This window comes from Seriola aureovittata, chromosome 12 (genome assembly GCF_021018895.1).
Source record: "Seriola aureovittata isolate HTS-2021-v1 ecotype China chromosome 12, ASM2101889v1, whole genome shotgun sequence".
In the NCBI taxonomy this organism is placed as follows: domain Eukaryota; kingdom Metazoa; phylum Chordata; class Actinopteri; order Carangiformes; family Carangidae; genus Seriola; species Seriola aureovittata.
Window position 1 is genome coordinate 23,036,401 of NC_079375.1, and position 18,154 is coordinate 23,054,554.

The 18,154-nt window shown below is 44.8% G+C and overlaps 1 protein-coding gene across 8 annotated transcripts in view; it reads right to left on the minus strand.

The window, feature by feature from the left end:
* Positions 1–3,525: 3,525 nt before the first annotated feature.
* rnf220a (ring finger protein 220a) overlaps positions 3,526–18,154 on the minus strand; it is a 174,862-nt gene continuing 160,233 nt past the window's right edge. For 4 of the 8 annotated variants that reach the window (XM_056390760.1, XM_056390756.1, XM_056390758.1 and 1 more), the window contains 4 exons: positions 14,801–14,912; positions 11,611–11,805; positions 11,089–11,163; positions 3,526–6,065 (listed from right to left, as the gene is read on the minus strand). In XM_056390760.1, coding sequence (XP_056246735.1) covers positions 5,994–6,065; positions 11,089–11,163; positions 11,611–11,805; positions 14,801–14,912 — 454 coding nt within the window. In that variant the 3' untranslated portion in view covers positions 3,526–5,993. The remainder of the gene's footprint in view (positions 6,066–11,088; positions 11,164–11,610; positions 11,806–14,800; positions 14,913–18,154) is intronic. The other 4 variants (XM_056390761.1, XM_056390763.1, XM_056390762.1 and 1 more) reach the window with 1 other exon arrangement.

Here is an 18,154-nt window from a genome sequence, read left to right on the forward strand (position 1 = left end):
ACATTTCCACTGACCTGACATCAGTGGGATTCTTCAATGTTTTATACAAGAAAATCCCACATCACGCAGTCTGACTGTCATTCATAAAACGTTGTTGAATTTACTTTTTTAAGCCCATATGATGTACTGTATATTATCTATTAGATTATTAGAAATGATTACTGCATGTTTCAGAAATGGCTGGCGTTAAATCCTTGAGCTGCACTGACAACTTGGATGGCGTGATTGTGTTGAAGGCGAAGCTTTTATCAACAAAAGGCATCCAGATCAACATGTCCACCATGAACTGAGTGGAACATAGTGAAGCATTTAACAGCTGAAGAGCCTTGTAACTTTTTTGTTAGTCTTGGTGCTCTTTGCATCTGCGAACCTTCGAGTGCATTTGTTTTGCTGTTGTGTCACGCAGAGTCACTGAACTCCCTTTGAAATAGTGACAGTTTTGTTATTTGTATTTAATTCAGAGCTCTTTATTTGTATGTCAGCTCTTTGGAGAACTGGAGCCCGTCTTGAGACTCCACTCAGACTCAGCCTTGATGACTCAGACTCAGACTCAGACTCAACTGTCCACTAACAGGTTTTTCCATATCAACTGAAAAAGGTGATGATATGTTGTTTTCTCACTGGCTGAAAAAATCGGCGCAGTTTTAACCATCAAATTCCAAATTACTTATTTATTATGTACTTATTAGACAATACTGTATTTTCATATTCCCTCAGATTATTGCATTCGTCATGTCCAGAAGCTCAACACAAATCCAAAGATTATCTCCTGCTGTGGCTGCCTCTCGTTCAGTACAACTTTATTAGCATCTGACAGCACTTACAGGAGCGCTTACTGGGCAGGGCTCAGTCTAAGGCCTTACCTTGGTCGGGGGAAAAACCCCCCCCAAAAAAACCCCCAAAAAACAGGCAAATACTGCTTTTGTTTAAGGCTTGGACACAGATCTGAGCGGCTGCGAGAGAGATCATACTGTTGTAATTCTTGCTAATTAATGTTACAGTTAAATGAGCTCTGATGTTTGGCAGGATCAGTTTCTATAACACTGTTTAACAAGAGTATGTAGGAGCGCACGCACGCACACACACACACACACACACACACACCTTTTCACCAAGCATGCTGACACCATCTGCTCATTGCTGCCTGATAGCAGTGGTGGGTTTATGTGGAGTTTTATGGAGAGAACAGCGACTGTGTGTTCAAGTCCTCTAGATGGCAATGCCGCCCTCTCGGTCCACTTCACTAACCGGTGAAATGGGAGCAGCCCTGATCACTACAAGCCACTTTAACAGCTTACCAGCCCCACAGCAGCAAACAGTAACACTCACCTGAGTAATTACTCCTGGAGGTCTGTGTGGTGTGTGAGGAGTGATAATGTGTCAGGTGTTGTTGAGTGTCCCGGCATCTGTCTATCATCTCATAGTACCGGATCCTAACCAGGACAGGCTGAGCCGTTCAATGTAAATGTACTGATCACTAGTCAGTTATATAACGTCCTCTGTGGCTCTAGATGAGCATTTTAAAGTTTGAGAATATATCCCTGACGATGACGTCAGAGGAATCTCAGTTTGAGCTCAGAAGTTTCCAACAGGAAGCTTCGAACGGCTGGAGTCATGGCTTACTTGTCCTTGAATATTCATATTGTGGATTTTGTTAAGACTCCTCAGGGAAAGTCTAACAAAAGATTTCAGTAATGGGATTGCAGGATCTAATGTTTCTGGAGCTTGACCTGTACTAAGAAATAAAAGTATCACAGTAGTATCCAATACAAAATCAAACGCAGTTGTTCAGAAACAAGTCATAAAGTTAACGTTTGCTCCTTCCTAAATTGTTACACTCTCTGTTTCCAATAGGCTGAAGAATAAGGCTGATCTCAAACATGAATCGAGACGAAGTGAAAAATTAATACGGTTTTCAGTCGTAAAAATGACAAAATGTTTAAAAACTCTGGAGGATCACTTGTCGAGTTACTGGATCAGCTCAGCTCACATTAAAGCTTTTTTCTGATCTGACGCCTACATCACCGGGACGACATCGTTTCATCGGTTGGGCCTTCCAAAACCGTGTTTTCATCTTACACCACCATGTTTACTGTGTGGTGACACTTAGGTTTGGTGCATAATTTCAAAGAATGTGCATAAAATAAAATACTTAAGAAATGTTTATGAGTCAGTTGGGTTTGCTCTTGCTCTGCAGCGCTACACTATTGGAGCATATTTAACGACAACATTCACATTATACGGAGGTTTGCGGTGGTCGGGATGGATGTAGTCACATTGTGGTTTAGAGATCAGTGATGCCGCCCTGCCGTCCACAACTGATCACAAAACAGTCGGATTTGAAGTAAGACTCACCTCCTGCTGTGGTTTCCTCCCCTGCAGTAAAACTTTATTAACATCTGACAGCACTTGTCTTAATGATTCACTCAAACAATGATCTAACACATATACATGTGGTTATTTCACCTTATGGAAAACAGGCTTTTAGCATGGCAGCATCTTCTCGCTGCGTTTCAGCCGGCCTGTCTGAGCAGCGGTAGGAACTCGTATCTCACCTTCTACTTGGATAATCTTATACTTTATTTGGGAATAAGAACCATGAGAGCACAGTCAAGTAAAATAACAGTAATGAAGATACTAATAAAGATAAGACCCTGTTGGTAATCTTGCCTCGGCCTCCAGGCTGGAGAGCATGCTAATGTTTTGGCACATTGATAGTTACAGTGGTAACCAATCAGGACTGTCTGCTGCCACCAGTCTACAGCTTCATTCATTCAACCAGAAAAAGAAAGTTACCCTTATTAGATATGGACCTTCTGAAGAATATGCATATGCATACATGGGTATCCTGTCAAAGATTTCACAGTAGCTCAACCGATTTGATTAAAAACATATATCCACATATTTAGACTGAACACTAAACATCATGACTGAGAGTACATGGAAACTAGTTTAGTAATCGAGCTAAAAGTAAAGTAGTGAAAAGCTTCATGTAATGGATAGGTTGAAATTCCTATAAGGCATGGAAACATTTGAAATAGAACAGACATCTAAAAGTACTGCATTAACAGCTGATATAGTATAAACAGGTTGGTAAATGGTGAAAAGATAAAAGTAGCGGATCAACAGCTACAACTTCCAGCTTCTGCCACTCACACATGCCCAAATGTTGTTAACAATATCCACTTTCACCTAATTAAGTGTGTTAAATTAAATCCTGGCATTTGGACATATTTCGGTGAGGGGTTACTAGAGTTCACCTGGCCGGTTTGTGAGGCCACGAGACAAATGGGTTGGTAGCCACAAGATAAATGATAACTCAGTCGACTGTGACCGATTTCAGGAATCCTAGTTACAATACGGAGTTGCATCAGGATTATAATGTTCAGCAATAATTAAGAATAATAAAACATTAGCTCAGACTCTCAAGGACTAAACAAAAAGAAAAAAACAGACTTTCTTCCTTGGCGTACATGCACTGGCAGCAGTGAGGGGAACTGAAACAAGAAAAGCCGAGGGGAGTAATTGAGATTTACAATCATTTAATTAATGTCAAATGTAGTTTACAAACGGGAAAGACATGTACCATTTCCAAGAATATACAAGACACAAATTAGTTCCGACACAATCCTCTTGTGCAATTTGTCATCTTTGGGGCAGGTTCGAATCAAAGGAAGATCAGAGGAATCACAGCGTGAACGCGACAGCGCAGCATCACATCCCTTTTTCTTTTTCTTTTTTTTTTCCTATTCAGCGTTTACCTACCAGGATGTGTTGACTACATGATGAGCTAAACCCAAAGGGAACAGAGCAGAACTCGGCTATCAACTCATGCTTTTCTCACCCCACAATTATTCGTCTCGCTGTAAAGAAGGATCCCAGACCCCATTTATTTCTTTCTGAAAACAAACCTTTAAACAGTGGGGCTTTTACATTATTTCACAGTGGATGGAGATGATCAACTTCAGATGCAAACAAGTCCAATGAGAGCGGCGTGAACACTGACACTTGAGATGACGCACAGTCTATTAAAAATGCACATGAACAGAACAAGTGTGTTTTTTGCAGTTAAGGCCATCTTCCTCACCTGTTTTCAGTGAACACAGCAACGTTTTTCTTCACTTATGTCTTATTTTACCACCTGCAGGGGTGGGGGATGGGGGTGGGGTGGGGGGTGGGGTGGGGTGGGTTGTGTCAACGGGACCACTCGAGATATTTGAGAAGTTTTATTTTTTTTTTTTCAGCATTTCTTACAACAATACAGACGTCACAGAATACATAGTTTTACAAACACAAAGCACACCACCACCTTGGCTGCTGCTGCCGTGGAGAGGGGAGGGGAGGGGAGGGGAGGGGAGGAAATGTTGTTGTTGAGGTTGCCAGTTTAGCCTTGACCATCCTTCTTTCCCCCCTCATCTGTTATAACTTAGAAAGAACCTGCCCTTAAGGGTTGCCATTTTGGGACCTCTGTTGTTGTTGTTGTTGTTGTTGTTGTTGTTGCAGCGCAGCAGTATGAGAACGATGGAAAAAGCTTCCTCTTGAGACGTGAACGGGTAAAACTGAACGTGTCTAGACTATGATCTGAGCATGTTGTTACTCCAACCGAGAGGAAGCAGAAATGGAGGTTTAAAGAAAAAAAAGAATAATAAAATAAAGAGGCTCAGCTGGACATTGTTGCAACTAAGGAGCAGTTCCATCTTTCTGCTTGTTTGCAGAAAAACCTTGGGCAGCAGGAATCTCTCCGGTCCTCTGCAGAACAATTACACCACCTACATCCTGACCATCTAATCTCGAGTAGTTTATTATTACTTAAATTTTTTATTCCTGTACAGTGAAATAAAACTTTAACGGCTCTTCAAATTATCTTTTTTTTTCTTAAAAATACAGAAGGCTTTTTTTTTTCTTTTTTTTCTCTTTTTTTAAATTTCAGCCATTTTTTTTTTAACCCCCCCAAACATCATTCCCAAACCCTTCCAACTAAAAACAGGACTTTGATATTATATATTCTGTGTGTGTCTGATGGTAACATGTGCCTGTGTTTGCATCTGTGTGTGTGTGTGTGTGTGTGCATGTGTGTGTATGTGAGTGAACTCTATGTCATTTACATCCAACATTGTAAACATACATAGAACTATTTTACATGTGCTTGCACTGCATCTTGGAGGGGGGGAGAAATTTTGGTTTACTTCACTAGAACACCACAAAAGAGGGAAGAGGGGAGGGAAGGGCCCGCTTGGAGAAGAGGAAGAAGAAGAAGAAGGAGAAGAGGTGGAAGAGGAGAGAGTGTCTAACTCCTTTTCAAGGTTGTGAGGTTATTCTCAGTTTGGTTGAAAGCTCAGTTTTTAGTGGCCCTTTTTTAATTCTCTTAAGCAACAGGGGCGTGAAGGTAAGAGTTTCTCTCTGGAATTAGAGAAGAGGAAACAAAAAGAAGCTTTCTGTCCAGTCTTCAGGGTAGAGTCCATTGTCCAGCACCGCTGAGATGTCGAAGAAGAGCGAGAGGAAAGAAAAAAAAGAAGTCTTTATATTCTGTATTAAGTTCCTTTCAGGTCCAGCTGCAGCGGCGTGAAGCCACCATGTCTCAGTAGGGCCGAGCTGCACGCCTCCACTGACTTAAAAGTCCGTCAGTGGGCGATACCCGGCGTCATGTCAGTGAGGCAGAGGAAACGAGCCCATTGGCCGCTGAGATTGCAGGTCTCTGTATTTTCATTTTTTTTTCCATGGGTGGCCAGGCAGCCAGAGAGTCGGTGAGCGCTGCTCAGTCGTTCAGTCAAACCAGTTTCCTCAAAGTTTCAGCGGAGTCCCAGAGACGGCCGCCTCGTCTCTGGACGCTCCTGGAGGCTTTCTGAGCTCTGATCCAGGCCACGAGAGAGAGAGGGAGAGAGAGAGAGGAAACGAACGGTGATCGATGGGGAGGGTCGATGAAATCCAAGATGGAGGGAGGAATGGATTGGAAGGACGAAGAGGCGGTTGGGGTGTGTGTGTGTGTGTGCTCTTTACAAGTAGACACGCCTCAGGTCTCCGGGTGAGGTGATGGTGTTGCACTGTGGACACAGCTTCTTGTTCCCCTGTGACGGACAGAGAAACAACAGTCAGCTCGGATGTTCAGAGAACGAGTTCAGGTCATTATATGGTGATATCTACACCACACACAAGACTCAGGGTTACACTGCTGAAATAATGAATGAGTCAAAGAACAGAAAATGCATCAACAACATATTTGATATTTTCTTATTGTGTAAATTTAAGGATTTGCTGCTTTTTCTCTCCGAGTTGTGGAGAAGAGTTCGGTGACATCACGACACTGCGAGTTTTCTTGCAATAACTTTTCTTTAATGATGATGTATCATCCGTCTACAGTTACATTATTCCAGTATAATTGCACAGAGGAGCTGTGGCTCTGCGCTCTCCTTCACAATAACACTGACCAGACTCACTGATGCAAACAGACCTGCTGTACTGAACTCAGCTGGATCCAGCTCTTCAATATCAAACTCCAAACCAGCTTCAACTCAGACCACATTTAGTAAAATATGTCCAGCTGGTGGTGAACAAACAAACTTGTGCTTGTGTGGTAACACATCTCCGCATTGTGAACGACCGAGACATTTGTCTCCATTTTTCCCAACTGGCGAAACTTGAGAAAGTTTTATTTTATTTTTTGTGCTTTCTCTGATTTATCACCAAACCAAACGAAACGTACAATGTAACTAATAAATCACAACACATCTTGCAGGCAGTGTACTGTGCGGTCCAGAGGTCGGAGACCACTTTCTGCTGGTAAAAGACTTTTGGGCGCCACTCGTTCTGCATTGGACCGAATGTGTGTCCTTTGTTGTGTGATGTTATTGCGTCTGATAAAAAACAAGAAAATGTTGTTAAACCAAGTCGAAAAACTCTCCAAGTTGTTGCTTTTTGGAACCAACTCCTCCACAGTGAAGCGGAAAGCAACACCACCTGTCCGTGGTGCTGCTGTACTGATATCATGATAGGACCAGCTTCTACGACAGTAAGACTTATTATTTTTTATTATTATTATTATTATTATTATGAACAATATTATCTGAACAAAACAAGCGATTTGAAGATGTTATCGTCAGAGTTCTTCAAACTTGTGATGGATGTTTTTTAATAAACAACACACTTAACTAGAAAAATAGATCAACGGAAAAAATGAAAGTCATAGTTAGTGGTCGACCTGCAGGTTCGGTGTGTGTTGGTGGTGATACAAGTCATTCCCTCCCCTCTGCAATAAAAAGGCTGCACGTTAACAACACGATGCGTCTTCAGTGCCTGACGGTGAGCGACACTACGACCACCTCCTCCCTCGATGCGAGTCTAAACCTGCCTGTTCGCAGCACAGTACCACCTCTCAGTCTCCCCCTCTCTGCCCTCACCCTCTCCCCCCTCTGCGCCGCTTTGAGTGTGTGCCATCTGCAGTAAAGCAGCAGGTGATAATATGCAACACAGGGCTGACGGTGTAACAACACTCTGACTGGGTGGTCTCCGCCGCTGTCCTCCACCTCTCCCGACTCTTTTCCCACTGCTTCGGCTCTTGCGCTGGCTGCAGGCGCATTCCTGCCGACAGCTTTCATTGTTCTGGTTCTGCATTGGTTGCAGATGTATGAATACATATAAATGTCAAATCAGATTATGTAAATGACTTGAGTATAGTGGCACATCTGGAGCTAACTAGCAGAGGAAGCAGCAACTGGATCTTTTAAGTCATGGCAGAATCGGTGCTAATCGCTACGACTCTTTGCTTCCCACACTCATAATTTCACATTGTTCTTTATTATACCCTCCCGAAAAGTGGCATGCGCTATATATTTAGCCCACAAATATTACCACCAGACGACCATCTGTGTGGTATGTGAGGCCTTTGCTCAGTCAACTGGTATCTGTGTAGAAGGTGTGCAAAATGTCAAGGCTGCGAGTTGAGTAATGGAGTCTTTAAGGAAGGACATGCTGTATGTGTGATATCTAACACAGGTACAACAGAACGCAGAGGTCGCATAACTGGAGCGCCGGCACCTTCCCAACCCTCTGTGGTCACTACCAATGTTCAGGCTCCTCTGACCCCAAAGATTTATAGGCTGCTTCTTCCTGCAAGCCACTGAATAAACTCTTTGGAGTTGGGTGCACGGGCGAAGGTGGTCTGAAGGGTGAACACACACACACACACACACAGACACACACACACACTCGGGATGAGATTGAGGTGGTGCGAGAGTCTGGCAGATCTCACACGCTCCTGCTAAGAGGATTTGTGGCTCCAGAGTACTCAAAACAGTCTCTTATTGTCTACAGGAGAGAATGAAGGAGGAGGAAGAGGAAGAGAGTGGAGGTGAAGAAAGGGAAGGGAGGAGAGAGGAGGAAGGGTGGAGGTTGTTAAGTCTGGGATCCTACACATGGTTTAAAATGGACGCATACAGGTTCCTGGTTGAGATTCTTGTCATACTAGCGTCTATATCTTCATCACAGGTGTTGCTATGGTGATGCTATGCACACATGGCACCAGAAGGGATGAGGATCAATACCCACCCTTATAGTACAGTATGTTAAAAAATGTTTCCTGTTTTCTGTTAGTGTGTATATTTTTTTTGCTGTGGCCTGGAAGTTGGCATGACGTGTGAAAGAGTGCGTGTGTGCAAACAGGTGTGTGGCAGGACGAGGAGGTGATTGGTGGACAACCCTGAATCTGGCAGCTGATTGGCTCCTGTCGGATGTCGATGGCGAGCTGCAAGGGGAGAAACTCATCTACCTCCTGTCCCAACCGGCCACACCATGTTCTGCATTAACTTTTGTCAAATCAAATACTTATTTTAGTTATTTTTTAAAAAACAAAACAAAAAAATTCCTGGTTCATCTTTTACAGACAAAATAAATTATTGATCGATCAAGAAAATAACCAGTCACAGCCCTTGCACTTGTGAATGAACTGTATCAGTGCTCTTATTAAATTATAAAGTCGTTTCAGGCTGATGTGTTGTGTCAGGGTTTCCTCATGTAAATATCATTTTCTACAGTCGAGCCACTTAATGTTTCCTGGTGTCTTATAATTAACATGTGTACGTCATTATTAACAGATGAGATGTCTGGCCTGAAAGCCACGTGAATGTGTGAAACAACGACTGATAGATTCACGTGAAGAGACTTATTTATAAAACATGATCTTCTCTGACGTGTCCGGAGAATTCCCTGACAGAGAAACACCTGTCACGCTCCCAGGACACTAAAATATACAAGAGGAGTAACAGTGTTTTTCACTCCTACACCGTGTGAGGGAGACCTCCTCTTGTTTGTTTGCACGCCTGTCGAAGTTTCTGTACCCCTGTTTGGTGTGGGCTGTGTGTGTGTGTGCGCGCGTGTGTGCGTGCGCCCGTCACGCTGCGCTCCAGCTGCCTTGCTCATTAAAGCGGTAAGGGGCTGGGCTGACGTTAACTAGATTCCCAGGCATTTACTTTGATCAGGTTGGCTCTCCCATTTTTATAGCTGTCTCCAGGCTAAGAGTTTTATGCCCTGTATATTAGACTAGTGACGGCAGCACACACACACACACACACACACACACACACACACACACACCGTATACAGGTAACTAAAAGATGGAAACAATGGGTCTCATTCAAGAAGCTTTTCTCACCGTTTCTCTTAAAAACTGAGTAAAAGAAAAAAAAAAAAAAAAACACCCTACAATAAATGTAGAAAACGTGCTGCTGATTTATTTGTCGCCAAATGAAGTTCTTCATGAATCAGTACTGATCTGAAATTGGACATCAGATCCTATTTTGTGTCAAATTAAGCCACAATCCAAATGATAACCGTAATTTGCTGGAAAGATTGTTAATAAAATGCCAGAATGAGGGATGTTTTTATGCATTATACTATCAAATATCAATCAAATCACTGGGTCATTTTAGTATCACACTGTTTGGTATTACAACGGCACAAACCATTTCAAAACCACATCGAGCCGAGGTCAGAAACCTACAGTGACACAGGTGGAGATTAAGGCTGCATGAAAGTTGGGAGACAGCTTTGATGTTCTTAGATCTTTACCTGTAGTGGGGGAAGATCTCTTCATGTTCACAGGCTTACAGTTGGCACTCTGTCACGCTACATTAGCTGTGTCACAGAGGCTGATGGGAATTCCCTCGTTAAGTTTTCTGGGGTTCCCTGTCATGAACAGAAATTCTGAGCTACTGACGGTGTTTCATGAAAAGATTTTCAGGGTCTGAGTTCGTCCCCTTGGGAGCACGAATGTCATGAATGATGCTCAATAACCGCAAACAATCGTTCAATCCACAAATTTCCACCCTTGTCTTTGTGTCTGGTCCTTGAATTACGTTAAGAGTGTGACGTAAATTGAAAGTCTGACATCAAATGGAGCTAACGGTGGGGAACAGGTGAGCAGGACGAGGCTTGAGGGAGAAAAGGAGAAGGTGAACTGGAAAATTAGGAAAAATACAATGAGGTGAGACGAGAAAACTGTTGAGAGAAAAGAGGAAGAAACGGCCACGAAATGAGAGAAAGCGAGTGTGTTTATCCTCCTCCAACAGGAACTCTGGTTTTCTCTGCGCTCCATTTACCACATTAGCACCAGCTAATTACACACTACTGAATACATTAGGCTAACTAATAACCAACAAGACCACTGTGGTTGGTGTGTGTGTGTGTGTGTGTGTGTGTGTGTGTGTGTGTGTGTGTGTGTGTGTGTGTGTGTGTGTAGACCCGAAGCACTATGTAGAACTCATCAGAGGTTTGCGTTGACCACTTTATTCCAACATTTTAACAAGCCTTTTGGGGACCATTCCATCTAAGCTTTCCCCCACTGAGAACTGGAAGTGTTTGTATTGGCTGGATTGTGTGTGTGTGTGTGTGTGTGTGTGTGTGTGTGTGTGTGTGTGTGTGCAGTGAGAGAACAGGTCATTTGGGGAATATTCCATTTTAGTTCCCCCCTATGGGGCACGGACACAGAGAGAAACTCACTGACTAGGAAATGAGGCTGCAATAACTGCACGTCACGAGAAGCTGCCCTGCAGGAGAGTGTGAGTGTGTGTGTGTGGGTGTGTGTGTGTGTGTGCGTACCAGAGTCCTGAGCCAGCATTCTTCACAATGGACATGCCAGCACTGGATGGAGGTGAGTGGCATCGTGTAGGAGTCCTAAGAAAAAGAAATAAGGGAAAGAAGAAATTAAACCAAATTGACGACACACACACGCACACACACACACGCCAGTCAGCAACAGCCAGAACAACACTGTACACTCCCTGACCAACCAACAGCATCAAACCACTAACCATCAAACGACACAGCCAGCAGCCACAGAACCACTGAGCAAGGCAGCATGGGGGGGCAATGAACCGGAAACCTGCAGGTCGCACAGACACACATAAACACACACACACACACTCACACACACACATACACACAGACACGATACCTGGCAAGCAACGAGCAGAGACGGAGGGGAGCAGGCAGAGGAGGGGAGAAGATGTGGGGTGGGGCAGCCATGAGTGAACCCAATCTGATGGGCGCTCTTTTCTTTTCCTCACGAAAAGAACGGAGAGATGAGGGAGTAGGAGGGGAGTGGGGGAGGGAGTGCCTTACCCTCCGTAGGGGCTGTGGGAGGAGCCTCTTTATGCCGCTGCCGTAGCCACCAATCACAAGGCCCCTGTACAGGCAGTACAGGCCGAGGGGGAGGGACTTAGGCTGCCTCTCTCCGACCTCACTGGCCAGTGGCCGGGGCCCTGGCCACGCCCCTAGGCTCTTGAACTCTGCGCCTGACTGGATAGCAGGCTTCCTCTGCGGAAGGGAGGGGGTGGGGGGTGGGAGAGGAGAGGGGGGAGGGAGGGAGGGGCGAAAGGGGGCAGCTAATCATAGTGCCGGGCTTGTGTTGGTCGCGCGCGCACACACACACACACACACACACTCACCACAGTGCAATATGAAAACGTGTGTAGACAAGTACACCGACCCCCAAACATGCACACACACACGCACACAGACACATACACACACACACACACGTAAGAGCGAGCGCCAGCGACAGCCAGACAGACAGCCAATGAGCAAAGAGCAATGAAGCTTTGACTTTGAGCAACTTTGAGGAGTGTGATGGCTGATGACTCGACCGAGCCGCTTCATGCCAGCGGAAAGCTCTACAGGTCGGATACTGCAACTACAGTCAGTGACACCTGAACGCTGAAACCATCCATTGACTTCCGTCCACGTTGCTAACACAGGAATACACTGAGGTGGGCGTGGCGAGTGTTGAAGGCGCTCGCCGGGCTCACGCTGTCGTGTGAATCTTAATAATGCTGGGAGAGTAAAGTTGGGATATCGGCAGCTTTAAATTGTACCATTTTTTTTAACTGTCTCCTGTGAGCTTTGGAAGTGCAATATTAAGGACTGACGTATAATAATATAAATAACTTGGCTACTTCTAATGGAAAACGTGCTGATAGCCTCAGATTGGAGGTTTCTGGCATGTTTAAAATAGCTGTTGTTATTATTATTATTACTGTACAGATATGTGGTATAGCCAAGTATTAGTCTTCCAACATTATCCCGGTTTTCTGTGCTTTTCATCTACAACACTGTTCTGTTCCATTCACAGACTTTGTCTCGTGGACCTCCATGAAAATAACCAATACTACATTTCTTTTCATACATTTCTCTTATTATGGGAATAAAGGCAGCAGCAGATCCTCTTTCACACGTCTCAACAGGACAAAGTTGAATGTTCCTTCTATAAAGCACCAGTAGATGGGGGTAGAAACCCACTCACCGGACTGAAGCCCAGCTCTGAGCTCGCCTCAGAACCGGGAGAGGATAACGCACAACTTGAGCCAACTTGGCTGCAGCAGGAGAGCACTTGTTTCCCCACTTACAGACAACCACCTGAGCACGGGGAGGTTGTGATGCGTAAAGAAGCATTCTGAGGGAACACGTGTAAAGACTTGAGTCACTGAGTCATAACTCAGGTCGCAGGGGAAATCTCCGGCTTCTCTGACCCACCTTCCATGTTTTTAACTACTTGCCAACTAGTGAGAGTGACCTGACTTTAAGATCAGACACAGTGACGGGTTAAAGACAGACAGAGACGGATTAGATGGAAGATGTGTGTGTGTGTGTGTGTGTGTGTGAGATGTGGGACAGTGACAGATGAGCAGAGAAGAGCCTTGTGTCTATGGGGCAGTGAGTGATCGATCGCTGTGCCTTGCCCTCCGTGTCACCTCGGGCACCCAGCGACCTTTAGGAAGCGCAGGCGTCGGTAATTACCCACTTCTCTCTCTCACACACACACACACACACACGCACACACAGGATGCCGACGCTGCACTGTCCACAAGCTTGAAGGATGACAGGATGGGTACTTGACACAAAGCAGGGTATGCAAACACTGATGGGGTGGGGGTGGGGGTGGGGGGGTGTAGGTACAGTCACATCTCAAGCATCTGATGAACATGAATATTGACGACGTCCCTCATTCTGCCTGATATTGTCAAGGAACGACATGCGCCTTCCATCATTGATCTGGGAGTCCAATCAATCACCTATACAAGCTGTGAGGCACAGGAGCCTCGTCTCACTCTACAGCGCAACACTACTTGCCCCCATCTTATGCTTTCCAGTCATTTTGTGTCACATTTTGTGCACAATTAACCTTTTGTGTGAGCCGTATACTCATGAATATATATATTTTTTATTTAAATATAAGTCGTTCAGATGGTAAAGCGATGGTAAAGCGAAATATTCAGCACCGGGAACCTTCTGCCAGCAGACAATCCTGTCGACTCACAAAGCCATGCAAGAGCGGAAACCACCACAGCACAACAGTGACACAACACCAGCAGCACTCCAACACCGAGACATCCAGAAACCAAAGAAATGACACAGACACTTTTCCAGCACACAACAAAACACACTAAACAACCACATTTTGGAGTCGGATCAAAGGAGGAAAAAAAAAAAAAATACTGAATGGACGTTTGCTTGATGAACAATATGTGAGTCAAGTGGGCAAAGAGCAGTGTAGGGGAAGTTGGATGAAAGATTCTTTAGACTGGCTGACACTGACTAAGGGTCCGAGTCGACAGAGGAAGTACGGACCCTTTAAAGAACCTGAGAACCAGGCCGACCCAGCACCACCAGCTTCACAGTCACAAAAGCTGATATCATGAGGTTTAAAATTAGCAAAAGATTCACAATGCCCACTTCTGAGTGTGATGTTTAAATTTGACACCAGATGTATAACATGGTCTTCTGTTGTATTAATAGTAAGTGTATTTGTATAATTGTCTTTTCTCTGACAAAAGATGCTCAGAAGAACCAACAGAGGAGTTTACGCTTGGCGTCCATTGTCCTGTGTCCTTCCTGTGACCTACGTGTTGGTGACTGACGACTACCTCAAACCACATACACGCAAAGTACAATGTGGCCACAAGCTCACAACGACTGCCTGAAGCCTTCATTCAAAACCTGCCTAATGTGCAGTGGGTTGTGGGATATTTAAAAAGTTCCCTGTGGAGTTGTTGACATCTTGTAGCGTTGTGGAGCTGTTCTGCTATGAATGGGTCTCCATTGTGTTTACACGTGGCCCCTTTAAATCTGGACAGAGGGAGATATTCACAGGAGTATTTGGCCAATTAGTGCAGACTTTGGAGGATCCAGCCTCTCGATTGCGACACAGCATCTGAGGAGGGACACGTCCCCCTCGGAGGGTCTCCTCGGGGATGGTGGGAATGATTTACTATGAGCATTAACCAGAGAGCGCTCACATGACTGTGATACTCACCATGCAGATGAGACACTTGTATCGGTCTCCTCTCAGTATCTGCTTCTCCAGCTCTCTGATTCGAGCCTTCAGAGCCTCCATGGTGGTGGCTGTGGACTCCTCCTCCGTTACCCTGGAGCAGAGGAAGGGGAAAGGAAAAAAGAAGAAAAACAAGAGGAAGAAAGATTTATTTTAGGTTTGACATTTAAAGACATATAGACACAGGTATGAGGACGGTGTGTGAAATTCCACACCAGCCGGCGCTGACGAGGTGAAGTCAGGCCGAGTCTACACTGAGGAAAATAAATCGGTTAAGATGAGAAAACGACTTCTGTGTGTGTGTGTCCACACAGGTGTTTTCAAGTTGTTTTTTTTAACTTTAACATGGATGTAAACTATCACACGCAGCACTCAATCAGAAATACGTGTGTTCTTTCCCTGAGGGTCATTTACTTCTGTCTAAACTTTGATTCTCCACAGCTTTTTATTCACCGTCATCTGATTTTGGCTCCCTCTGCTCTCTGTCACTCAGTGTGCAGGATGACATGTTTCTATTGAACACCTCTTTGTCGTTACCTTCTCTCTCTCTCTCTCTGCACACTCAGTCAGGTATCTTTAAAGCCTCCCATCGTTTCTTTCACTCTCCGTGTCCAATATATAGTATGACATCCCTCTGTTTAACACAGCTGTATCCTCAAAGGCCCTATCCTACCCCAGATTTACAACTCCAGCCCCCTCCCCTGACTCATTCCCACCATCCTTTAATTGTGGTCACACTCCGCCCCTCCTTTCCGCTCCTCTTTCTCGCCCCTTCCTGACTTTCACTTAAATGCCCTGTCGTCTTTTTCTAACATCTCACGTTCACCTTTCATCCTCTGCGTCTCCTGTTATATTTTCCCATCTATCCCCGCGTCCGTCTCTCCCTCGCAATTTATTTCCTTGCCTCTGTATTTATCTCCTCGTGTCCTCCCTTCATCTCTCCATCCACTGTCCTCCCTTTCTTCCTGCCTCTAAGCAGCCTCTGATTAATGTGTAGCATGATAACAGAAAATGTGCATTTAACACTGTCCAGCAGCATATGAAGCAGCCATAACTAAATCAATACGGCCGACGCGCAGACCGCAACGCTGATGATGATGATGATTTGCGCGGAGAGACGAAGCCGTGCGAGCCAGCCGGTGTTTATTACGGCCATCCGCTCGTTCTCCAGAAAGATGCAATAGCACTGTGTGTGTGTGTGTGTGTGTTTATGGTGATGTGGTCATTTTGCAGCCTGATAGCTGGCTGATCTATGGTATTGATCTGGATGGGGAAGGACAAGCGCAGAAAGGGAAGGGAGGTTGAGTGCAAAAGGGAATTATAAGTGGCTGTGTGTGTGTGTGTGTGTGTGTGGCCTAGGATATGGCTTCATTTGCTGCATCCTCAAACAGCAGAGCCTACAGGGGGAAAGAAACAAGGATCGACTTTCTCAATTTCCTTTCTAGAGTCATTTTTTTGTTCATCTTTTGCATGTGTGCCACACCAGGAGTTTTACACTGTAATTCCTTCAAACAAGCTCATTAAAATAAATTGAACATTTAAACTTAATTAAAGATTAGATTAAAATTAAACATTTCAGGTTTGTACGGTCATCAGCAGACGTCTTCAAACACCCGAGCGTTACGCTGAATTGTACGTGTTTAACAGAGAAACCTTATGATTGGAGAAAGTGAAACTTCTTCTTGGCAGAAACTTGTTCTTCTGGAAACTTTGACGACTTAAGCTTTGATCGTACTCCATGACAAGACAGCTTAGTTATCTAGCGTGATGTGCAGACAGTTCGCGCTATCTCACGCTTCAGGCTGCACTTCAGCAGCGTTCCCTCACAGATTTGGGCAGATGACAAAATCTACGTCATGCTGACTCATGCCGAACCGTGCGGCCATGGAAACCATGAACGAGCCTTTACATCTTCCAAAAGAGATGATGATCTTCAACAACGTTCCCCATTCTTTCTGCTCCTAAAACACACGATATTTACAGATCATACCATCTCGATTTTGATTGGTTGGCAGGTGTCCTTTAATGGAGGCAGAAAAGCAGCACTGTCTTCCATGTCTCCAGTTTTCTGCTTTCTCTGTTGATATGAAGTGAATATCTTTTTGGATTTGACTGGTGTTCAGACAGATCGAGCAATAAGATGATGTCACATTTGGGCAATTATTAGTTGCAGCCCGACTTGTGGCATGTTATTGCTTTGAGTTGGGTAGCTCTTTCCTTCTGCAACATTCGTCACCCTTACATATTGAAAATATCACTTTCCTCCCTCCACAGGGAAATCAGATGTCAGGGCCAACTACAGAGCAGCATCACTGAGCCTGGTCAGGACTTTTCTCCATGAGGAACATTTCAGCGTGTTGCCTGTTTGTCGTCAAAGAGACTTGAAGGACACCGTCTCTAAACCCCGAGCCGCCCCGCCACCACTAATACGACAGGAGGTTCTGCCTCTTCCACGAGGTCTCTGGGAAAAGTCGACCTTCTCTGGCTCCGCCCTGTAACCCCATCACCATCCCGGGTCTATAAAGACATAGTTGGGACTCCTGGTCTGACTCGCCACTCCATGCCCTATAAACTGCTTTACCCTCTCCTCTTATAAGTCCTGAGCTTGTAAAAAGCCATTTAGCCTTGATTAGCCTGCTAGCTTATAAAGCAGCAGTGGACTCTGGCCTGGATGGGACTGGATGGGGGTTGTCCCTCAAACACGCTTGTGTCTTTCTTTTAACAGCTGCAATAAATCCCCCTGTCGCTCAGTCGACTTAACTCTGCCAACGGGCTCTCCTTCCTCCTCAGAGTTAAAGAGCGGAGGATTGGAAGTTTTTCTCTTTAAAAAAGATTCACATAACAACACTTCTCCCCTCTCCTCCATTATCCTTCCATCTCTCTGATGAATGTTCATTTGGTATGGCTAATTTATAGAAAACCGCGTTTAAAAAGTTGTTGAGTTTCCCAGCGCGATTCAATGACATGTTAATTTATCTTTATGCGGCTGTGGCCATCTCAACGGGGGAACGGGGAGGTAGAGGGGGAAGTAAGAGGGGAGAAGGAGGAGGAGCAAAGATTTAATGGAGGTAAAAAAGAAGAACGGGATGATTTCACAGGGCTAAGGAAAGGAGAGACAACTCTCTGGGGCTAAATGTGACGCGCAGAGAGATGAATAGCCTCTCCACCAGCAGGAACCACAAGTAAAAATCCTTGAGTTTAAGGCTTTTATGCTATTTGTGTGTGTCACTGATTTAAGCTGGCTCAGGGGTTTTCAACCTTTGCAGTCTTGGAGCCAAAATAGGAAAATTTATTTCACTCTGGGACCCGCGCTTATAAAAACATTGTCATGTTAAT